The 23,949-nt window shown below is 53.8% G+C and overlaps 2 protein-coding genes across 5 annotated transcripts in view; both read left to right on the top strand.

The window, feature by feature from the left end:
- Positions 1–353: 353 nt before the first annotated feature.
- LOC147223963 (fibroblast growth factor 12-like) lies at positions 354–18,187 on the top strand. Of its 2 annotated transcripts, none has more exons than XM_086164442.1 (5): positions 354–824; positions 10,311–10,421; positions 12,028–12,131; positions 13,251–13,449; positions 14,838–18,187. In XM_086164442.1, the coding sequence occupies exons 1-5, from the start codon at positions 797–799 to the stop codon at positions 15,005–15,007; spliced, it is 612 nt and encodes a 203-aa protein (XP_086020568.1). In that variant the 5' UTR covers positions 354–796; the 3' UTR covers positions 15,008–18,187. The 2 variants fall into 2 exon arrangements, with proteins under 2 accessions (XP_086020568.1, XP_086020569.1); XM_086164443.1 differs by lacking the exon at positions 354–824 and adding an exon at positions 8,330–9,150.
- A 1,627-nt stretch (positions 18,188–19,814) lies between these two features.
- ilkap (integrin-linked kinase-associated serine/threonine phosphatase) overlaps positions 19,815–23,949 on the top strand; it is a 4,802-nt gene continuing 667 nt past the window's right edge. Inside the window, exons 1-7 of one of the 3 annotated variants that reach the window (XM_086164439.1) lie at positions 19,815–20,136; positions 20,512–20,652; positions 22,347–22,464; positions 23,171–23,277; positions 23,380–23,473; positions 23,569–23,656; positions 23,777–23,907. In XM_086164439.1, the coding sequence (XP_086020565.1) occupies positions 20,094–20,136; positions 20,512–20,652; positions 22,347–22,464; positions 23,171–23,277; positions 23,380–23,473; positions 23,569–23,656; positions 23,777–23,907 (722 nt within the window). In that variant the 5' untranslated portion in view covers positions 19,815–20,093. Of the gene's footprint in view, positions 20,137–20,510; positions 20,653–22,218; positions 22,465–23,170; positions 23,278–23,379; positions 23,474–23,568; positions 23,657–23,776; positions 23,908–23,949 lie in introns of those variants that run through there. The other 2 variants (XM_086164440.1, XM_086164441.1) reach the window with 2 other exon arrangements.

Here is a 23,949-nt window from a genome sequence, read left to right as displayed (position 1 = left end):
TTCGGGCGGGTTCGATGGAGCGCGTGCTTGTTTTTTGCCTCCCGCCTGCGTCCACCTGTCTCCACAACCCCCTCCAGCTGGTCGTCCTGACGGTTGCCATGCCGACCGGGGACCACACCCTCTCGGCCGGTCCTCAGAGCTCTCCCGCGGTGCGTCCACCGCCGGCGGGAACAAGCGGACACCGGCGCGTCCGTGTCCGCCCGCGGCGGCCGCAGCGGCCTTTGCGTTCGTCAAGTCACTGTCGATGTCAAGCGTCGCTTCCTGTTTGGACGTTTCAAATTAAAAGTGCCAGAACGCTGAACTTCCGGTCGCCGTGGCCAAAGATCCGGAGGCGAGTGGAAGCCGCGCGTCAGCGCCCACGTGCCTTCCGGGTCCGAACCGTGCTCGCGGCCGGATCACGCACTTCCGTCGGTGATTCGTGCGCGTGACGACCGTCGGCCTCTTCATCAAACTCCTCCGCCGTTGACGTCACTCCGGAGCCACGCGCCCGCGCTGCAGAGGGGGGAGGCGCGCGCACGGTGCAGGTGGACGCACGAGCTCCAACGTCCGCAGGAGGAAAACAAGAAGAAGAAGGAAAAGAAGAAGAAGGAGAAGAAGAAGGAGGAGAAGGAGAGAGGAGCCGCCGCCGGGGGATTTCAGCCGACTGCCGTGTTCTTCCTCCTCCGGTTCCATCCACCCGCCACCGAGAGGATCGACGAAGAGGAGGTGAAGCAAAAGAAGAAGCAGAAGAAGAAGGAGAAGAGAAGAAGAAGGAGAAGAGGGCTTTCAGGGCGGAAACAGGAGATCCGAGCGGGAGATGGAGGGCAAGGAGAAGGCGCCGGCAGGTAGGACGGGCGAAGGAGGGACGGAGGACCGGGGACACCGGGCTCCCCGGGCGGGGTGGAAGTGTCCCGGCACTGCGGGAGAAGCCGGCGGAGGGCGGAGGCTGCTGCATGCTGGGAGGAGGTACCGCAGTGTCCCGCTGCCTCCTCTGTGCAGCTGCGCCCAGCCCGAGGTGTGGTTATTATGGGATGGGGCGCAGAGCGTGCGTACGTGTGTGCGTGTGCGTGTGCGTGGGGGATTGTTTTGGGATGAAAGAATCCTGATGCAGCAGAAATCCAGACAGGCAGAGACGGGAGGGTTTAAAGTTTGGCAAGCAGACCAGAGGAGGACCAGGTCCCTGGTCTCTGGTAGATGGTCGATGGTCTCTGGTAGATGGTCGATGGTCTCTGGTCCCTGGTCCCTGATCTCTGGTCTCTGGTCTCCCACCCAAAGCTGCTTCTCAGCTCAAAGTGCTGATGATAGGAATGTGTAAACACACACACACACACACTCATAGTGCTGCATGAGGCCCTGCTCTCAGTCAAGTCTCACCCATGAAGCTTCTCGGCTGCGATTCTCCTCCATGACCCAGAGTGGAGGATCTCCAGACCTTCTCAACTCACGTTCCTCGATGACCGGGGGCTCCATATCCAGGAGATCTGCATCTCCAGGGCATCTGCTTCCACTAGCTGATCCAGGGCTGGAGGTACTGCACAAGCTATGGTCCTTCAATCTCCATGGTGCTCCATTGTGAAGGCCTGGTCCTGCTTGAGTCCTTCTCTGGAGTCAGGAGATGAGACCCTAAGCCAGGGGTGTCCAGGTTTAATCCGGCTCGCAAAGCTAAAAAATACCAGGTTTGAGGAGTGAATTGAACAATAGGTACGTAACAGTAGTTCATTCGTCATGATTTTTACCGATCCGGCCCACCTTAGAATGGACTTTCCACCGTGTTGCCCTGAGCTAAAATGAGTTTGACACCCTGCCTTAAGCTCACGGAGAAATTTCTTCTCTGTACCCAGAATGGGTTCAAACTCAGATGTTCCTGCAGGTCTGTGGACCTTCTTCATGTCCTGTGGAGAGCAGTGTCACACAGTGGGACCCCTGGAGAAAACACTGTCCTGGTGTCTGCTTCAGAGATGATTTGGGTGGGTTAGGGTTATGGACCAGTGGGTTCTGGACCAGTAGGTCATGGTCTACCATCAGGGCCCCAGATACTGACTGGAGTGATGTCAGGAGGTCAGAGGTCACAGGCAGATCGCTGACCTTCACGTCCTCCTGAAGTCCAAGGACCAACTGGCTTCCCTTAAAGCCTGGTGAGGGGCAGAGCGTGATGTGTGTGTGTGTGTGTGTGTGTGTGTGTGTGTGTGTGTGTGTGTGTGTGTGTGTGTGTGTGTGTGTGTGTGTGTGTGTGTGTGTGTACAGCAGACAGATCATTGGTTCATATTGATCTTGGGTTCAGATTCACCTGAGAACTCCCGTCTGACCACAAACAGAAACCTGAAACACCGGGACACACACACACACACACACACACACACACATATACACTCTGAGGACCAGACTGTGTGTGTGTTCATCGATCTGGTATGACTGCTCGGACGTCTGGCCCAGATGGCGGTGGTGGACCTTCAGAGTCCCTGTCCCTCGTCCAGGTGCAGGCTCAGGTGATGATCTCCACAGGTTCCTCGGGGTGGTGTTCCTGCCTCTGGAGAAGAATCACCAGTCGGTTTGAGGAAACACGGATGTTTTATTTGGATCGTTAGTGAGTGACGAAGGTCCGGGCGGCTCTCCAGTGTGTCTACATGGTCCAAAGGGTCCGCTACGGACCGACCCTCCTCCTGGAGGACACCTTCGTACTTTTGGTTTTATCTACCATAGTTCATTCAAACTCTCAGTGACAGGACTGGGCTGGATTGCAGAGGTCAACCCTGAAGGTCAGAGGTCAGGGGTGAGGTAGATCCTGAAATGAAGGAGCAGAGAAAATATGGTTCAGAAACCAGGTCCAACGTTTCCCCTGAGGCTGTCCATCCATGTGGACTCCGGCTTTCAATCAATCAATTCACCTCAATCAATTCTGATCGATCAATTCCGCGACTGATCTGCTTTTTCTTGGAGTTCACTGTGAACGTCAGAAGGCCGAACCCGGCGTGGCGAGGAGAGCGGCCTATGCCTTTAAGAGGGTTGCCATGGAGACGGAGGGGGAGGGGCTTTCACCTTAAAGTGTATCATCATGGAGAGTCAGCACATCCTTCCATTATTTATGGGGCTTTTATGAAGAACACACACACGCACAAAGACACACACACACACACACACACACAATGACGAGGATGAGTGCGGCTGCAGGGCGGATCTGATCTGCGTCCCATCATTGATTTCACCTCCATTACTGCCCCGCTCGCATCACTTCCTGTCGGAGGAGCCGATGCAGCGGGCAAAACAAAAGCAAGACTCTACGTGTGCTGGCGTGAAGACGAGGAGGATGAGGAGGAGAGGGAGGAAGAAGGAGGGGCAAGGAGGAACTTCTCGTGGATGCCTGTCAGATCCAACATGGTCGACGGCGTCCGATCCAACATGGCCGACGGCGTCCGATCCAACGTGGCCGACAGCGTGCGGATCCGACACGGCCCACAGCCTGGAGCAGTCGTCAGTTGGACGGAAGCTTGGACCGGGCTGCCAGGAGAGAAGCTTCAGAACTTCCAGGTAGAAGTCCGGGTCTCCGGTCCAGCGTGTCCCCCTGAGGAGTCCGGGTCCTGGTCCGGCACGTTCTCCGGAGACACGCAGCTGGAGACCAAAAGCCCAGCTCCGCGTCATGTGTTCCGCCTGCATCTCCACATGGCCTGGAGATACAGTGAGGGCGTTCTGTTGACTTAGCTCTTCTTCTGGTTCATGTCTCCAGTTGTCTCTGTGGCCGTTCATTTATCCATGATATGGAGGTCTGGTGTCGGGTTCTGGACTCCTCCTCCTGCTCGGGTTCTTCCTCCCGCTCATCTCCGGGGAGCCGCTGGGTCTCCAGGGCGTGTCTGAGTTTGTGGGTATAAATAGTTTCCGTTCTCAGAAGACCTGCTCTCGTCTTACAGGTCGGCTCTTCTGGCAGGTTCTCCTCTCTAAATATTTCGAGCCTGCGGAAAAATGGAGAACCTCCGCCTGCGGGCCAGTGGAGACAATTGCAGGTCTCAGCTTCCCCTGGTGTCCACCGTGGAGCCGCCAAAGGTGCGACAACCACAACTCCGGCTCCGCCCGCCGGAGGACCACAGACAAGACGCCTCCGGGTAGAACGTTTCTCCGAGCCGGCGCGAAGAACAAAAGATCCGAACCGGGAGGACCACCGGACCGAGACTTTGAAGAGGACGTCTGGATCAGGACGAAGAGGATTTCTATCCGTGTCGCCTCATTGAAATCCCTTCCGGAATCCACCGAGGCGGGTGGCGGTTCGGACCCGATGACCTTCATCCGGTCGGGATCCTCCGAAGCCCGCCCTTAGACCTCCGTCTTGCGATCATCCTCCGCGAGCCGCCCCGCCTCCAAACGTCCGAAGATGTTCTCCGGTGACCTTTGAGACGTTCCTGTCCGCATCTGAGACGGGTCTCCTCCCCCCAGGACCTCCTTGGAGACAGAAGGAGCAGTGGCTTTCCCGTGATGCCCCGCTGCTTCTAAAAGTGTTGGTGTAAAAACAGCTGAGCGGCGAGCCGTCCCCGGGGGCGGGCCCTGCTCCGAGGCAGGCGGTCACACTGCCGCCGACGCCTGGAGGCCGAAGGTTCCACGTCTGAAGGTCCCACGGCCGAAGGGTCCACACCCGACACCTCCACGGTCGAAGGTTCCACTGCTGAAGGTTCCACATCCGACAACTCCACGGCCAGAGGTTCCACGTCTGAAGGTTCCACACCCGACACCTAGACGGCTGAAGGTTCCACGTCTGAAGGTTCCACACCCGACACCTCCACGGCTGAAGCTTCCACGTCTGAAGGTTCCACACCCGACACCTCCACGGCCAGAGGTTCCACGGCTGAAGGTTCCACGTCTGAAATTTCCACACCCGACACCTCCACGGCCAGAGGTTCCACGTCTGAAGGTTCCACGTCTGAAGGTTCCACGTCTGAAGGTTCCACACCCGACACCTCTACGGCCAGAGGTTCCACGTCTGAAGGTTCCACGTCTGAAGGTTCCACGTCTGAAGGTTCCATACCCGACACCTCAACGGCTGAAGGTTCCACGTCTGAAGGTTCCACACCCGACACCTCCACGGCCGACACGTGACACTCAGCGTTTCCAGGTTGACCGCCGGCCCGGCAGTGGGCTCATTGATCGTCGGGTCGCAGGCTCGATGCCGGGCCGTCTGGGCGGCTGCCTGCGGCTGCTGCCGGCAGGGTGCAGGGGCGAGGCGGCGGAGGAGGAGGACGGCGGCGTCCTCAGGGAGGGCGGGCGGCACGGTGAGTCGCTCCCCGGCGCCCCCTGCCGGCCTTTGCACGCACGGCCTCCGGTCCCGGTCCCGCCTCCCCGGTTCGGCGTTTCCGCCCCCCCATACACTTGGCAGCCCGGCGGGTTCCGGTCACGTCGCCGGCTTGGAGGCCGCGGGCGTAACCTGACGAGATCCGCGGTGAAATATTGAGTTGGCCGTCGCCATGGAAACTGTCCGGGAGAGCTCGACCTCTCCCGGTGCGCTCGGCCCGGGGACGGGTTTTGGTCTCGGTGAAAGTGAAAGCCTCTAGTCGTCTTTGTGCAGACGCACTCCGTGTGACGACAAGACGTCCGGCGACGTCCGTCTCCTTCTGCGAGATCATCGATCGTGGAACCGGACGTTTGCGTTTCGAACACTGATCCGATGAAGGGTGCCGATGCCCCGGCCAGAAGGTTCTCCCGTCCGACCCGTCCGTCGGCCGGGTTCTCTCCAGGTTTTGTTGAAGGTTCCGCCGCGTGCAGATGATTGACGGCTGACCCCGACCTCGCACACATTTAACTCCAGGCCGCTGGAGACACAACCTGCATTCACTCAGTCATTCATCCATTCATTCTTCCATGTGTCCCTGTTGAAGGGGGCTGGGAGTGTGGAGCCAATCAGGGCTGCCATTGGATGAGAGGCGGGGTTTAACCTGGACTGGAGGGTGTGTGTGTGTGTGTGTGTGTGTGTGTGCGTGTCAATGCGTGTCAATGCGTGTGTGTGTGTGTGTGTGTGTGTGTGTGTGTGTGTGTGTGTGAATGCGTGTGTGTGTGTGTGTGTGTGTGTGTGCGTGTGTGTGTGCGTGCGTGGGTTATGTTTCCAGTGTATTTCCGTCCCACAGCTGTGAGTGTCACCACCTGGTATTTCAGGAGCGTCCGAAAGAAAACAGCTCATAAATTCAGCGAGTGATGAAAGCCGAGGACCTTCATGAGTCTCACCTGCTGGGATCATCCATCAGTGGTTTGGAGCAGGTACAGACCTGATCCTGGTGGGGAGCAGGTCCAGGACATACTCTTGATGATGTCACAGACTGAGACGCCCCAGCTTCCTCAGGAGCAGGAAGCTCTCGGTTCTTGACTTGTTCTTCAGAAGAAGCTCTGAAGGCCAATCATCTCCTCCGCTCCTTCCCTCTGAGCCGCTCACCGCGCTCCTCTGGCGCCCCCTAGTGGTCACAGTAGGAGCTGCTCCTCCAACCCGCTTCCAAGCAAACCTGATCAATCAATAGGATCGATATATTCAGTGATCACAGTTCACAGGAAAATGTACGAATGTATTAGTGTGTGTGTGTGTGTGTGTGTGTGTGTCTGTGCATTTGGGTATCTATGTGTCAGTGCACTGTGTTACTTTGTGTACTGTGTGTACTGTGTTACTTTGTTACTGTGTACTGTGTGTACTATGTTGTCTGGTTTCAGGGCCTGCTGACTCACTACATGCTTTTAGTATTGATCTTTGTGTGTGTGTGTATGTGTGTGTGTGTGTGTGAGTGTGTTGATGATGATGACGATGATGATGATTACTTATCCTTCAGCTCCAGAGAGTTCCTGGATGTTTCATCCAATCAGAGGAGTTGTTACTGTGGCCCAGAGGTCCATGTGTCAGTCGAGTGACTCCAGGCTCAGATCTGAGCTAAGAGGGCTTGAGGACTCATTGATTAGGCGGCCGATCGGCCGATCAGGAAGGAGGTGGAGCAGAAGGCCGTCAGATGAACAGATGAAGCTGGAAAGCAGTGAATGATCCACTGATGAAGGATCGGGGGCCGAAGGCGGCCATGTTTCCAGACGCTGGGTCAGACGGCATGATATGGTCCGCGTCCGTGTCTGGGTGTGGTACTGGGTCCGGGTCTGGGTCTGGGTCTGGTTCTGCTTCTAGATGAGCGTATTAATTACAGTAATTAATTAGTGTGTGTGTGACCTGGTTCTGGAGGCGGAGCAGCCTACATTCACTGCTGCAGCGCACGTGACGCCCCCTGGGGGCACCGTGCGTGACTGCAGCCATCACACACACACACACACACACACACACACACACACACACACACACACACACAGTGGCACACACATCCATCTATACGTTTATTGATCCATCATCTCTCTGAGCATCCATCCTTCTGTCAACTCTGGCATCCATCCCTCCATCCGGCCATCTGTCTGAGCATCTATCAATTCATCTCTTCCTCGATCCGTCCATCCATCCATTGATCTATCATCCATCCATCCATCCATCCATCCATCCATCCATCCATCTATCCATCCATCCATGCATTGATCCATCCATCCATCCATCCATCCATCCATCCATCCATCCATCCATCCATCCATCCATCCATCCATCCATCCATCCATCCATCCATCCATCCATCCATCACTTCGTATTTTCTCCAATATGAAGAAATAAAGGGAAACCCTTGTTTTGTAAAGATCATTTAGTGTGTGTGTTTGAATGTGTGTCTGTGTCTTTGTCTGCATGTGTGTCTCTGCGTCTGTGTGTGTGTGTTTGTGTGTCTGTGTCTTTGAGGCTGTTTTTGTCTGCGTGTGTGTCAGAAAATGTTTTTGTGTGTGTGTTTGTGTTTTATTTGTATGTTTGTGTGTGTGTGTATGTTTGTATTTGTCAACATGTTTCTGTGTGTGTGCGTGTGTGTGTGTGTGTGTGTGTGTTTGTGAATATGTGTTTCTGTGCACCTGTGTGTTAGTGTGTGTGTGTGTTTGTCTGTCAAATGTGTTTCTGTGTGTGTGTGTGTGTGTGTGTGTGTGTCAGTGCTCCATCAGTGGTACTGAAGAGTAAAATCTCTGGTGAAACGAAGCGTCATGAAACATCAGGAGGAGTATTTTTAGGAGCTTCTCCTCCGTCCCTCCATCCCTCCATCCCTCCATCCCTCCATCCCCTCCCCCTTCTCTCTCTCCTCTCTCTCTCCACCCCCTCCCGCCCCTCCCTCTGTCTTCCCCCTCTCTTCTCTCCTCTTCTCTCCTCTCTTCTCTTCTCTTCTCTTCTCTTCTCCCAATCCTATCGTCACACACATCCCGGACGGAGGAGCAGCACATCAGGCTTCTCTCGCCGTGGGATTGTCGTTCTCCTCCATTTCTTCGGTTCCTCTGAATGGTGACGGGAGCGGACGTTCTCCTGCCGGAGATCATGGATAGCTGCAGTTGATGGGTGACCTCAGATGTTCTCCTCTCTCTGACCCCATGGATCCATCTCTCCGTGACCGATGGGGACCATCCGGAGGTCCTCTGACCGGCGGCTGGAGCGCCGTGTTCAGCTGTCACCCCGTGGATGAGGGGGATGAATGAAGAGACGAGGGCGTGTTTTCCGGGGAGTTCTACAATCGGCTCGGCGAACCGGCTCCCCTTTAAAACCCTCTATCGACCAAACCCCTATGGGTTCTGCTTTCGATCCTTCTCCCCGAGCCCGAGGACCTGCGCTGGCCACCCTTGACCCCGCGACATGTTGAGATCTTTTGGTTCTTCACACTCGGAGTTTTAAACGCCGTGGCGTTGACCGCCGACGTCCCGGTCCGAGCGTCTCGGAGAGAAACCGGAGATCAGGTGGACCTTCTTCAACATCGTCCTCGGGGTCCGTCCCCGGCGGAGCCTTCGGACCTTTGGAAGCCCTCCTGAGCGAGATCTCGTCATGGAGCGACAACGCCATTAAAAAAAAGATCTGGTGGATGAGATGACCGCTCTGCTGGCCTGAGAGCGGCGGTCCAGGCCAGGAGATGGCGGCGGCCATCGCCAGCTCTCTGATCCGTCAGAAGCGCCAGGCCCGCGAGTCCAACAGCGACAAGGTCGCCACCAACAAACGCCGCTCCAGCCCCAGCAAGGACCCACGGTCCTCCTGCCACAAACGAATCTTCAGCGTCTTCAGCAAAGTCCGCTTCTGCAGCGGCAAGAAGAAACCGGTCCGCAGGAGACCAGGTGTGTTCCGCTATGGTCCAGCACCGGGTTCCGGTCCCCGATCCAGGCCGGGTCAGGAAGAGGTTCCTCCTCCTGTTGTTCATCTCGCTGTTGGACATTCCACTGACTTCAACCCAGTGGATTCAAAGGTCTCCTGACAGGAAAAGGTGCCTTCACCATCCCCGGAGACGACGTGGTCGCAACGTCCGGGGTGATATTCAGCTTTTATTTGGATGCAGACCAACAGACCTTCACAGCAGGACCTCTCCTGCAATGAAGCCATCACTTACCTACCCCTAACCCCTCTCATCCTAGCCCTTTTAACCCCCTAACCCTAACCCAACCCAACCCTAACCCTAACTGCAACCCTAACCCAACCCCTCTACCCCCAAAACCTCTCACCATAACCCTTCTAACCCCAACCCTTTTATCCTTCCTCCTACCCATAACCCTAACCTTAACCCTTCTATCCCTAACCCCTCTAACCCTAACCCTAACCATAACTCATCAGGAATAACACTAACCCTTCCAACCCTTACCCTTGCGCCTGTCTGGGGCTGTCTGTCATTGGTCAGTTCACCGATCAGGTGACCTGTGTTTGTCGGCCGATCTGGGATACTGTCCCATACACAGACCGAGGAGCAGGTGTGTTCACAGTCCGGGATCCAGTGGCTCGGGTGGAATCCGGTCTGGGGTTAGGATCTGCTGACTGGGTCTCACTAGGTGTGAACGGGTCTTACCCACTTCTTCGTTTCCCGGCCTGTTTAGTGTGTGAATGGGTACGTGGGTCTGACCTGGTTCGGTGTGAACGGGTGTTTGGTTCTGACCTCATTCAGTGTGAGCGGATGTTTGGTTCTGACCTGTTTGAGAGTGTGAGCTGGTGTCCGGTTCACACCTGGCTCGGTGTGATTTCTATTTCTGTTTTATAACTTACAGTTTTTCTGCTTCAATTGAATTTCCATTTTTCTGCTCCTGAATCATGAAGAACACCAGAAAGTCCCACTTTTGATGCCTGCAGAGGGAGGAGGTGTGTTTGCTGTGTTAACTCCTGTGTGTGTGTGTGTGTGTGTGTGTGTGTGTGTGTGTGTGTGTGTGTGTGTGTGTGTATGTGTATGTGTATGTGTATGTGTGTGTGTGTGTGTGTGTGTGTGTGTGTGTGTGTGTGTGTGTGTGTGTTGCAGAGCCGCAGCTGAAGGGCATTGTGACGCGTCTCTTCAGCGAGCAGGGCTTCTTCCTGCAGATGCAGGAGGACGGAACCATCAGCGGCAACAAGGACGAGAACAGCGACAACAGTGAGTGTGACTCCGCCCGCCTGGCACGTTCCCGACAAACGCGCCCGCCGCTCAGCACACACCTTCTGACAGCTTTGGTAGAACGTGCTCACATCTGTTCTTCATTGTTCTCCATGGTGACACTTGGTCCAGTAGCAGCTTAGCGGTCTTCATAGTCTACATCATCCTCACATAACTTGTAGTACTTATAGTCCATGTAGACCTCATGGTATTTATAGTACCTAAAGTCCTCATAGTCCTAATGGTACCTATAGTCCACATAGTCCTCATAGTCCTAATAGAACTTATAGTCCACATCATCATCATGGTACTCATAGTACCTAAAGTCCTCATTGTCCTAATGGTACTTAAGGTCCACATAGTCTTTGTAGTCCTAATAGCACTAATTGTCCACATAGTCCTCATAGTCCTCACGGTACTTCTATTACCTATAATCCACATAGTCCTGATACTATTTGAAGTACTTATATTCCACATAGTCCTCGTAGTCCTTGTGGTCCTTATAGTACTTATAGTCCACATAGTCCTAATAGTCCTCGGAAGTCCTTCTTAAGGAGCTGAAGAGGGGAAGAGACCAGAGAAAAATTTCCCAGACCAGGGAAGATTTATTTTGGATCAGCACTAGAAGAAGCCCCTTCACCATTAGTCAATCAATCAATACATAAATCAACAAGCTTCAGATCCTGGATGATCTACAGAGTTCAGGTTTGATCCTGGCCAGAGGCATCTAGAGGATGGAGGTAGATGCCTGACGTGACGTCCATGTTCCTATCGGGGTTCCGCTCTGGAGGCGAGGAGCTAAACCAGGCAGAGAGGAGGAGGTTTGGCTTCTTTGTCTGTCGGTGGAATGAAAGAGGATTAAGAGGCGCCACGGGCCTCTTCTTCCTCTTCTTCCTCTTCCTCGTCCTCCTCCATGTCCTCCTCGTCCTCCTCCTCCTCACCGCCTCCGTAGGATTACATCCTCTTTGTGCCGTCTTTATCGGCCAGAAGCAGCAGGATCCAGCCCTGATCTGATGAAGGTTCTGATCTGCTCTGGAACCTCCCACTCATGACTGAGCCACCAAACCATGAGCAGAACCAACCAGTCAGATTCAATCCTAATGGTCCTCATAATAATTATGGTAATGATAACAATAATTGTGCATTTTATTTGAAGGTGCCTTTCTTGACACTCAAGAACACCAGTCATTATAGTCCTTGGAATCCTTGGAGTCCTAATGGTCCTTACTGTAAGGACTATGAAGAGATAACCCTGACCGATTAGAGTTACCTGGTCTCAGGGTTACCCAGATGGTCAGAGTTGGGGTCCGGGTCAGGGGATGTTGGTAACCCTGACCTATAACATAGGTAATCCTGATCCAGTCAGGGCCAGGGTTTGGGTTCGGGTCACCTTGACCCTGTAAGAGTTAGGGTCTGCATCAGGTTCAAGGCCCAAGTCATGGAATATGGTTGAGCCTGACCCAGTAGAGTTGGGGTCTGGGTCAGGGTCACCTAGAGCAGGATAAGCCTTGGTTTTAAATGTTTCTCTTAGGTCTCCACTCATGGCTATTCCTTACCAGTGACTGGACGATCGGATGAACCTTCTCGTGATGTTCTCTCTCCACAGCTCTGTTCAACCTGATCCCGGTGGGCCTGCGGGTGGTGGCCATGCAGGGCGTGAAGGCGGGGCTGTACGTGGCCATGAACGCCGAGGGCTTCCTCTACACCTCAGTAAGACCTCCGTCCTCCTGGAACAAGTTCCCGTCTTCTCTTGTGTTTGGAGGTGCGAGGACTCCAAAGTTCTGACACCGTTCTGACACGTTCACCCAACCTTAGGGGGAGGTTCCACCCTCAAACTTTGGAAGGACCTTTGTCCTCAATCTTGGTCCTTTCTCCTCCGCTGAACTTCCACATCCTGTTCTTCTTCAGCATGGGTGATGATGATGGAGGCGGACACCAGATGTCAACTGACTGCCCCCCCGGGGGGGTGCTGCCGTTCGAAATGTTCAAAACATCTCATTGTCCGTCACAAAGACGTGACGTCAGTGTCCTCTGATGCAGAAGTGACCGAACTGCACAATCCGTTCGACGATCATGTGAGCGTCTCCGTGTCCCTCAGCAGGTCTGCGGTTCTTAATTGGGTTCTCTTTGGGTTGACGGTAAAGACAACTCTGCCTGTGTTTGTTCTGCTCTGATTGGCTCATCCACCGTGACCACCTGCTCAATGCAGTTTGCCCACACACACTCACACACATGCATGCACGCACAAGCACACGCACACGCACACGCACGCACGCACGCACGCACGCACACACACAGACACACACACACACACACACACATACACACACACACACACACCTGTCATGTCTTGAGGGGATGTTCTAATTATGGACTGAATTTACTGTGACGAAACCAAAAAGAGCAGAATTCTTGAATCCAATAAGGAGCTGGAGTCCAGCAGTAGATGTTCAGGTATTGGTTGATGTTCTTCATCTGTGGAGTCTCAGTCCAGCACCAGGAGGTCGTGATGAGGCGATGCCTCACACCTCCACGTCTTCCCCGACCAAAGAAGGAATTTAATTGCTCATCTTGATGTCAAAAGTTTGAAGAAGAATGTGTTTTGAAAACATCGAAAAAACATCAGAGAAGCCAGGAGAAGGTAGAAGAGAAGAAGTGAATCCTGACTGAGAATGCATGGAAACCTGAGGTCCGGGTTTCGAGCTCAGATTAGATGTTTGCAGGCTGAAAGTAGAACTTCTCCATTACGGACAAAGGTTCACGGAGTGTGTGTGTGTGTGTGTGTGTGTGTGTGTGGGTGTGTGTGTGTATGTGTATGTGTTTGTGCAGGACGTGTTCACAGCTGAGTGTAAGTTCAAGGAGTCCGTGTTTGAGAACTACTACGTCATCTACTCGTCCACGCTGTACCGGCAGCACGAGTCGGGCCGGGCCTGGTTCCTCGGCCTCAACAAGGACGGCGTCATTATGAAGGGGAATCGCGTGAAGAAAACCAAACCCTGCTCACACTTCGTTCCTCGACCCATCAAAGGTGACCTCCAACCCCCTGACACCTACAAAGACACTTAAGCTGCAAATACTCAGGAGTGTCACCACATGTTGAGGGTGGACTTCTTCCGACAGCAGTCCTGATCAAAGCGGTTCCATCTGCCTTGGGTAGAACCTTGACGGTAACTGTCGCAATGGTCTGAGATGCTGTGGAAACCAGCCTCTCTGGTTTTATGCAGATTCAAACCAGACTGATGGCGAAAAAAAACAACTGCCCAGACCAATGGAGATCTCTTAAGGGAACACTGAGAACAGATCTCACAACCTTGTTCAGTCTCCTTGGAGACAAGAGTTTACCATCGCGCAGCAGGTTGTCGTCAACATACACTGATATTTATTACAGAAAGTAGGATTGTGGTTTGATGAACTTCAGAGACAGAAAAACACTGAGTTCATCCTCGATGCTGCTGCAGTCTCTGGCGGGTCACAGAAGATCCAGGGGTTCGGGTTCACATACAAGACCATTAATGGTCTTCAACATGTTCTTGTTGAAGACCATTAATGGTCTTCAACAAGAACCCTCTAATTCTCTGCTCAGTCTCCCATAAAGTCTGGCTCCTCAGGCCATAGGTCCACAGAAGAACCCTAGAGCTTCCTCCAGTAACATCCAGAGTAGCTCCTTCGCCTCTTGAACAGATGGCATAATGAATCTCTCATCCCTTCCAAACGTTTGTCCGTTTTTGTGTCTCCCGCCACGGGACCGGACTTTGTTGTATGCCCCTGTTTGTGTGTTCAGATTTCATTCGCGGAAAAAAGTCACAACGGTCAGGAACCGATCAAGCAAGGAAGGTTTATTCAAAGTCAGTTTATTCACCCTCTGCACACCCGCTGAGACGCGTCCAGCGGATGTGCAGGTGAGGAGGTCCTGGCCCCGAGCCGAGGAGGGCGCCGTCATTATATACCGTCGCCTCAACGCTCGGGTTTACTTCCTTATAAGGACTTGATTTACACACTCTTGGAATTTGGGCACTTGGGGTGCCGGGGCCTCACAGGGCCGCGCCCCGGATGAAGCCGCAGGGGTGCGAGATCGATTACACAGGGGTGTGTCAGTGGACGAGTACAGAGTTGAGCGTTCCTTTGTCATCGTGTGACGCGTTCCCGGGGTTAAATTTAAACACGTTCTCGATAGTTCTCGTAGTTCTTTTCAGACCAAAGGGATGACTTCAGGTGGCCTCTGTGGTGCCGGAGCCACTCGTAGCGCCACAGGGTGACCACCAGGGACAGCGGTTTAAAAGTATCTGCCTTCTTCGGTACATTTTGTAAACGTGGCTCAGGGTTCCTCAGGGCTGGAGGGGGTTCGTGAGGTGGTTCCTCTCGGCCGGACCCAAATCTTGAAGTTCTGTATCTAATGTTCTCTCTGTCCCCCCTCAGTCTGTATGTACAAGGAGCCGTCGCTTCACGAGCTGGAGGAGAAGCTGCTCCAGTCCTCCAGGAGCCCCACCATGAACCGGGAGGAGCTGGGCGGCAGCCCCGGTCCTGAGCAGGAGCGGCAGCAGGACGGCGAGGACGATGACGACTTCACAGAGCGTGAAGACTCGTAGCCTGCGGCGCCACGTAGCCTGCGACCAGAACTCTCCAACAACTGCACCAACCACGACCGCGACCACGACCAAGACCAAGACCAAGACCAAGACCACGACCAAGACCAAGACCAAGACCAAGACCAAGACCAAGATCAAGATCAAGACCGCCACGACTATGACGAAGAAAAGGGAGATAAAGAAGACAATTCTTCTCAATAATGATGAAATTAAGGGGTGGGGGCGGAGGGGGGGGGGGGGGGGGGGGGCTCAGGACAATGGTGGTGAGGATTTAGATTTTATGCAAAGAGTCTGCTGGAGGTGAGCACATCTTCTTCTGGCCAGCTCATCGTCCTTCTGCCTGAGGGTCCACCTCAGAGAACTCCAAGCTTTAAGCCATTTAGATGCAACTCCTTTCATTTGCTCCCAAAGCAGAGACTCCCTCTCCTTCTCCCTCTCCATCTCCTTCTTCTTCTCCTTCTCCTTCTCTTCCTCCTGCCCCTCTGTCCAATCACAAAGGACATGCTCTGTCTTGTTTTAGAGCGAATCAATCCCAAAGTTCATGGGCTCAACGTCTCAGCAGCTCGTCTCCAGGCCTGCTCTCCCTCCTCCTCCCCCTCTTTCTTCTCTGTTTCTGCTGTAGACCTTCCAGCCTTCCTCCTAACGAGCGATGGCGGCGGGTGGAAGAGACCCGGCTCCCGCGGCTCTTCTCGGAGACGAGCCGAGGCATACGTCGGTCTGAAGAGGCTCCGGGCAGGAACGTCGCATGATGTGTTCCAGAGGCTCTGAATGATTTATGGAGACACTAAGAGCCTGTTGTGTAACGAGGATCTGCTCCGAGCACCACGGGCCCCCGTGTTGGACTCGGTGACGGGATGCCAGACGGGAACGTGGCAGGATCTCGGCGTTGTGTAACCCGCACTCCCATTGGTCCTGGAGAACCAGACGGGCGTGGCTTGGTGACACGCACACTCGGCACAACGTGCGAGGAGAAATTCTGCTTGTGAATGAGGTGAAGAGCCCGGTGTCTTCGGAAGAACGCGGGGCAGGTTCTCACCTCCCGCAGGAGGTCGGAGCCTTCGGTTTTCTTCTGGAGTCTTGCCCTTGTCATCGCCGGACCACCTTTAGCGTGACGGCTGAAGACCGTCCGCTTCCCCTTCCCGCCGCACCTCCGAGAATCCGCCTGGACGAAGGTCCCCCGGGTCGAGCGTAGTTCTGTAGATTTAGCGGACAGTAAGTCAGACGTGAACCAATGTAGCATCCTGAGGTGTTGGAAGACCAAGTGCTTCATGTTTGAGGTGAACCGATCCGAGGAGAGGATCAATGGCAGCAGGAGACGTGACGCCCACCCTGGTGGACCAGAGCTGAAGCAGCATCAACAAAGACCTGACTCCGTGGAGCCTTCCCTCAGATCCGACCTAAAAGCGACGCTTGGATTCTACAAGGTGGCGTCGGTGCCGCCGTGCTGTGCGAGACCGGTCGCTCAGATCCGGTCACGCTCGGACCTCTGACCCAGTCACTGAGCTCCTAGTGAACCCGTCCTGGCGTGCCCTCCAATCGGTGCGCAGCATCATGACGAAAGCCGGCGATCGGCCGATGGCCTCCAAGGCAAAAACCCCCAGGTGGTGTCGGTCCGACCTTTGACGCCGTCCCACCATCCCCGTCCCCCAGCTTGTGTTGCCTTTACAGTCCCGGACGGAGTAGGACATTCTATCACTGCCTTCAGAGGACTCTGACCCGCAGAAGATCTCGTCTGACAGAAGCTGCCGGTTTGATTCCCTGCCTGAAATGGGACGTCTGCTCTTTTACCTTGAACTGTTGGCCGAGTATTGGTGTCAAAGCACAGGGACGGCCTCCGGGGGGGGGGGGGGCGCCGCTCCACAAGCGACCACCAGGGATCGCCGCCGGTCCCCTCTCCGAGCGACCCACACACAGTTAGAGCCACTCTAGACCCCGATCTGGAATGTGACCCGAACAGACCAGGACCGGCGTTCAACCGTCATCGTGTCATCACCAGAGAGGACGTGTTTTTAACGAGTCTCTGTCTGCCGCTCTCCGAGCTGCCTTCTGCCCCGCCCAAGTCTGCTCTGCTCCCTGAGAGCCGCAGGAGAAATCCCCCCGACGGCCGGCCAGGACGGAGGAACCTCCTCGGCTCGCTGTCAGAGGGGGGTTCGGACGCAGCAGAAGCTCCAGCGAACACTCACAACTTCTGCATGTGGACACCAGCCTTGAGTTGCAAAGCATGCTCTGTTTGCAAACCTGCCGGGGTCGGAGGGGGCGGGGCCACGGACACGGACTCTCATTGGCTGCCAGGTAACCTTTTACTGTCTCTATTTAACGTGCGATTCTGTGTTTTTGTTTTGGATGGACGGACGGAGGCGAGAGGAGAACCCTCCCAGTCCACCGCCGCCCTGCCTCTGAGAACGTCTTCCAGGCGGGTTTGGACCACGAGGCCCGAAGACCCGCTCCTGTTCAACGGGGGGGGGGGGGCACCTCCTGAGCGTCTTCTCTCTCCTCGGTGCCTGGGTGGGACCGGAGCAAGGAACCGGTGCGATGAAAGATGTTCCTCATCTCCAGGATTCGGCCCAAGTTTCTCCCCATCAGAAGAGGAGCGCAGGGTTCCTAAGGTGTCCCTCTGCTGCTCCTCATCATTCCTCTCTCAGGAGGGGTTTTCAGATGGTTCTTGGAGCCGGGAGATGGTCAACAGATCCTCCGGGGATTTGATCCCGGTTCCTTTTAATGCAAAGCCATCCAGGAAAATTGTGCTAAGTTTGGTGGGCCCCCCAGACCCTGTCCAGAAGCAGAAGGGGTAGAGAGGACGCTCAGCTGGTTGGGTCAGAAGGAAACAACTGGTGGACCTGGAGATGTCGGAGGATCACTCCACATCCCGACGCCCACGTCAGACCTCGCCGACAAACCTTCTGACCGGATGTCTCCTCCCCGACCTTCTGACCGGGCCCAGAAGGTCCTGGAGCGGCGCCGCCGTGATGTCATAGCGAACGAGGCCCGGTGGTCGGACGGCAGATGGTCGCCATCAGGAAACGTCTTTGTGGAAGCTTTGTGTTTGCTGATGTTTGCACCTTTTCTCAGACACTCATAGAAACCCATCATGTACTAGAACAAGCCGTATCACACACACACCCCCACATGCACACAAAGCAGGACGACCACATGACTGACATTAAAAAGACAACAGAGAAACAGGCCGTTTCCGTCTCCTCTGTGGTAACATGCTGGAAAGATGGAGGGAGCATTTCATTTGTCCAATAAGATCCGTGCTTTGGACCCTTAGATGTGATATCTGGGGTCAAGGGTATAAGTTAAAATAAGATAATACTTTATTTAGGGGCAGCGTGGCGCAGGAGGTCGAGCAATTGTCTTTGAAACCGAACATTCCTGGTTTGATTCCCGGCTCCTCCTGGTGTGAGCGAGACACTGAAGCCCTCACGGCTCCCCTGCAGCCTGCTGCTCATCCTCATCCAGGATGGCTTCATTGCAGAGAACCAATTTCCCAACGAGGTATTAATACGGGATCAATTATTATTATTATTATTATTATTATTATTGAGAGTGTGGCAGCAGCACAAGCCGGAGGATGGGGAACAAAACACAACAAAAACAATAAATAGAGACATTCAAAAAGACAATGCAGCCTCAGGGCGGCACTGGCCGGTGTCTGCCCAAGCCTGCCCCAGGGGGCCACGGAGCAGTGCCTCCCTGAGCCGTCCCAAGCCCGGATAAAAGCAGAGGGTTGCGTCAGGAAGGGCGCACGGCGTAAAACTTTTGCCAAAACCAAACATGCGAATCAATCATAATGACCAAGTCAAACTGGATCGGTCGAGGCCCGGGTTAACAACGACCGCCATTGGTACCGATGACCTACAGGGAACCAATGGAAACTGGGCTAATGTAGGTCAAAGAAGGAGAGGAGGAAGGTGTGTTCAGAAGCAGAGAGATATCCTGGTATCCAGGATAGGAATGCAGAGGAACAGATAGACAGGTAGACTTTGCAAAAAGGATGGAAATGGCTGTTATGAACACTTTTTTCCAGAAAAGTGAGGAAGAACGTATAAGAGCTGAGGTGGGAGCACGCAGGTAGACTACATCTTGTATAGACGAGGCAACCTGAAAGAGATCAGTGACTGCAAAGTAGTTGTAGGTGAGAGTGTAGCCAGACAGCATGGGATGCTGGTTTGTAGGATGACTCTGGTGACAAGGAAGATCAAGAGGAAAAAGTGGTGGAAGCTGAAAACCAGGAGGAGTTGAGAAAGGGTCTGGGTGGTCAGCGTGAGCTGCCAGGTGATTGGACAACAACTGCTAGTGTTATCAGGGAGACAGGTAGAAGAGTACTTGGTGTGTCACCTGGAAGGAAAGTAGATAAGGAGACTTGGTGGTGGAATGAGGAAGTGCAGGAGTACATACAGAGAAAAGTGTTAGCAAAGAAGAAGTGGGACGCTGAGAGGACTGAAGAGAACAGACAGGAACTACAGGGATCTACAACGTAAGGTAAAGATGGTGGTTCTGGGTCAGGGGTACAGGCCGGTCATCCCCACCAGTCCAGAATGAAAACACAAATAGTGTGTCATCTCTCATCCACTCATTCATAAAACATGAGTGGGTGAAAGCATGACATCTGGAGCAGGACGAAGCCGAGGCTCAGTTGCCATGGAAACAACGCGGGAAAACACCGGTCCCTGTAATACCACGCCCGCCCGGTAGGTGCCGATCACGGCCGGCCACACGGAGAGAGCCCGGATGCGCTGCTGCGGCGCGCCTCTGGTTTTGAAGGCTCGGACCGGAAGTTGTTTTCATACTGCCGCTAGCTCGTTGCTAACGCTGGAAACACGGCTAGTCTCCGCGCGTGAACCCAATTTAAAATGCAGTTGTTTTATGAGAGGAACGGCCGCCCGGAGTCCTAGTCCGGTGGTAACCGTGGAGCGGCGTTTACAATAGACCGGTGTTTACCGTTGTGCGAGTGTCGTCCGGTTACCGGAGCCTCCTTGCGGGCACGGGGACGCGGAGCTGAGCGGTGAATAGCAAGCAGCTAACCAGCGTTAGCTTCGCCCGGCGTTCCACCAGCCGGCTAGCGGCGGAGCTAACCCGTCAAATGGACCTGTTCGGGGATCTACCGGAGCCCACACAGGCCTCCGGTGAGTGCACTCCCGGTTACAGCGGAGGAGGAGCCCCGGGTCCGGATCTCGGGAAAGGCTCCGGAGACAGAAATGTGGTCCGGGGGTCTGTCGTGTAAAATCCTGAGGCGGTTTGTCGTAGAGGGAATCTGCCGGGACCGGGAGCAACCCGATGCACCCATGTTCGCAAGGCTAAGATAAGCTAAAATTAACTTGATAAGACAAAAACTGTTGAATACGAAAGCTAAAGTCGGTATATTTTCTGTAAACTCTTTTTGATATCAAGGCTTAAACCGACCTAATATTAAAGCCACAATCTATTTGTTTTCATATTTAAGCCAAAATATGATTAATGCTAAATTTAGGTTTAAAAAACCTGAAATGATACGTCCGCAGGCACAGCAGCCACCAGCCCCCTGCTGCAGGGCACCACCGAGGAAGAGGAGATCCGCTTGAAACGAAAGCGAGAACATGCTGATGGTCCTGCTGATACAAACCAAAGAGAAGAAGAGAAGATGAAGAAAGTTTGTAGAGAAGGTTTTCATTTCCTCCACAATGTTTGACAACTTTCTGTTGTGTGTGTGTGTGCACATGCGCACCTCTCTGTGTGTCGTGTTTGTGTGTGTGTGTGTGTGTGTGTGTGTGCGCGTGTCGTGTCGTGTGTGTGTGTGTGTGTGTGTGTGTGTCGTGTGTGTGTTATATTCCTTGACATTATGAACAATACTTTGTAGACCTTAAAATAGAGGATGGGATGAGGTGAGGTGAGATGATCCTTTACTGGTCCCACTGCGGGTAAATGCAGTGTGAGCAGCAGCAGGAAAGACACAACTATTAGGAGATATGGAAATACATTCACGTACTCAAAATATCCCCCAATTGTATGACTGGACATGTACAGCGACGAGCGCAACGGTTCTGCATCAAGTCAATACATTCTCCCTGAAGAGGCAGCAAAGAAGGGTCACGTCTAAGAGTGGAGGTAGGAGCACACAGGTGGACTACATCTTGAAAAGAAGATGAAACCTTTAAGAGATCTGTGACTGCAGAGCAATGGGAGGTGTGTAATCAGCAGAAGATGGAGGTTTGGAGGACAGTGGTGGTGAGGAAGGAGTGGTGGAAGGAGTCGTCCGGAAAGGCTTTGTGTTGTCAAGAGAAGCTTATTGATGACTGGACATCGACAGATAATGCGATCAGGGACAGACCTAGGAGAGGAATTGGTGTGTCGCCTGGTAAGAAAGGAGATAAGGAGATCTGGTGGTGGAATGAGGAAGTGCAAAAGTATATACAGAGAAAAGCTAGCAAAGAAGTGGGACACTTGGGGGACAGAAGAGAAGACAGTACAGGTTAAGGTAGAGGTGGCAAAGGCCACACACAGGGTGGATGATGACTTGTATGCTCGGTTCGACAGTATGGAGGGACAGAAGGACATATACAGATTGGAGAAGCAGAGAGATGGAGATGGGAAGGACCTGCAGCAGGCTAGGGGGGGAAATGTATTGAACTTTGAAGAGACGATGAAAGAGCTGAGAAGGGGTTGACAATGGTGGCCCATCAAGGAGCAGAGTTTAATAAAAGTGAAATGAGAAGGACATTGAAATAAACATAATACATCCCACAGTGGGCGGGCCATAGAAGGAGTTACATTACAACAGGGGCTTACAGAGCACATAGAGAGTAAGGGTAAAGAGTGGAAAGACTTTTGGTCCTGATGATGTACCTGTGAAGCTACGGAAGTGTCTCGGAGAGGATCTTAGAGAATGAGAAAATGCCAGAGGGATGGAGAAGAAGCGTGATGGCACCCTTTTTTAACAACTGGGGAGATTTTGTGTGTGTGTGTGTGTGGGGGGGGGGGGGGGGGGGGGGGGGCTGTATCGTCTACATGTGTATCCTGTGTGTATGTTAGTGTCTATCCTGTGTATGTGTAGAGTATCGTTAATGCGTGTATCTTGTGTGTGTGTGTTTATCCTGTGTGTGTGTATGTATGTTTCGTCTACATGTATATCCTGTGTGTGTAACTTGAAGTGTTGAATAACTTTCCATAGGTGAAATATTTTATAATAATAAGTATTGATCCTGATATCAGACCTCTGCTGTGACTGGCAGTTGTGTGGCTTCGCCTTTGCTGAGGCTCAGTGTGTGTGTGAATGCCTGTCCACTGCAAAGCTATGAAGGGAAACAGCTGTCTGCTTGTCACAGTCGCGTGCGTGTGTGTGTGTGTGCGCGCACACCAGGACTCCCTGTGCTGCGAGGCTACGTGGCGGCGAGGCGTGGCGAGCGGGAGGAGATGCAGGATGCCCACGTGCTGCTGCCGGACCTGATTGGCTGCTTTTCCTCACCGCCGGCCCACGTGTAAGACCCTCACCCCGCTGTCACGGTGACGGCTCACATCACGACCTTCACCACCACACATCATCAGTCCAGCCATGTGGAGTCTGGCTGGTTTGAAGCCGGTTAGGGTTCTCCCAGTGTCACGCTCTTTCCTTTGGAGGAGTCTCTCTCCTCCGTTGAAGACCAGGTGCCATCTGCACTGAGAACATCTGGTTGCCATGGCACCCATCCATGATGCGGCCGGTATCTCGGGCAGTGGGTGGTCAGGTGTTTTGACAAAACCAGACTGTGATGACTGTGAAAAAATGGACCAGAACATCTCCGGAACCACAGCTTCTGTGGGGCGTTACAGGTCTGGGTGTCAGAACCCAGAGGAGGAGCGTCATTTGACCAGAGCTCCTTGATAGATGAACCGGGTGAAGCCTTTGTTCGCTGGTGGCTGTGGACCCAGCAGGATAGTGATCCCTAACAGGCTACACCTGTGGGTCAAGAACAAGGTCCAGGTCCCATCCATGGAGGCCCCACTTCAAAACCTCCTGCTCAGGACCTGGTACTCCATCATAGGGCAGAACTGTTGTGATGGACCTCAGTCGCAGTCAGGTGGTCAGAATATCTGATCCCCGAATATGACTGTTGGGTTCAAGATCTGGGTTTCAGTTTGAAAACTTCTGCAGCTGAGTAGTAATTCTTCTCAGTTGATTTTGCTTGTGTCATGTGACTCCCACAGGTCCCGTCTGTCCTACTTTGCCGTTTTCGACGGTCACGGTGGAGCCCGAGCTTCTCAGTTCGCCTCTGAGCACCTTCATCACCATCTGGCAAGGAACTTCCCCAGAGGTGTGTTTGGATGGAGCTCCGCTGGTTCCTGCAGGTTCTAGAGGGTGGGGTGTAGCTCTGGTGGGTTCTGCAGGTTCTAGAGGCCTTCCTGTTCTCTTTCAGGAGAGCCAGAGAATCTGGATAAGCTGATCCGAAAGTGTCTCCTGGATACCTTCAAGCAGACTGACGAAGACTTCCTGAAGAGGGCGTCCAGCCAGTGAGACCCACGTCGCATACACATGCACACACACGCTCACACTCGCCCGATCTCCTTCACCGCTGGTGGTGAGTGAACCTGTTTCCATTGGACAGGAAACCAGCATGGAAGGACGGCTCCACAGCCACATGTTTGCTGGTGGTGGACCAGGTGGTCTACGTCGCCAACCTGGGAGACAGCAGGGTACGACTGGAGACCTGGGCTATCTGCTGAGGACCTTGGACCTCCCAATACCTCCTCTGACTGAGCGTGTGTGTGTGTGTGTGTGTGTGTGTGTGTGTGTGTGTGTGTGTCCGTGTCCAGGCGGTGCTGTGCAGAATGGAGGACACCAAAGAGGGTCAGCGGAGGCCGGTCACTCTGTGCCTCAGTAAAGAACACAATCCCACCATCTATGAGGAGAGGATGAGGATCCAGAGGGCAGGAGGCACTGTGAGGTATGCACACACACACAGATACACAGCTACACAAGTGTATGC

The sequence above is a fragment of the Fistularia commersonii genome, chromosome 18, assembly GCF_037954325.1.
Source record: "Fistularia commersonii isolate RoL2024-O1a breed Wild chromosome 18, RoL_Fcom_v1.0, whole genome shotgun sequence".
Lineage (NCBI taxonomy): Eukaryota > Metazoa > Chordata > Actinopteri > Syngnathiformes > Fistulariidae > Fistularia > Fistularia commersonii.
The sequence above is the reverse complement of the archived record's forward strand: the minus strand, read 5'-3'. Positions and strand labels throughout refer to the sequence as shown.

Excerpts from the sequence above, each read along its gene's own strand:
- LOC147223963 (XM_086164443.1), top strand. The coding sequence starts at position 8,952 with ATGGCGGCGGCCATCGCCAGCTCTCTGATCCGTCAGAAGCGCCAGGCC. Across the intron at positions 9,151-10,310 it reads ACCGGTCCGCAGGAGACCAG|AGCCGCAGCTGAAGGGCATT; the intron begins GTGTGTTCCGCT and ends TGTGTGTTGCAG. Across the intron at positions 12,132-13,250 it reads AGGGCTTCCTCTACACCTCA|GACGTGTTCACAGCTGAGTG; the intron begins GTAAGACCTCCG and ends GTGTTTGTGCAG.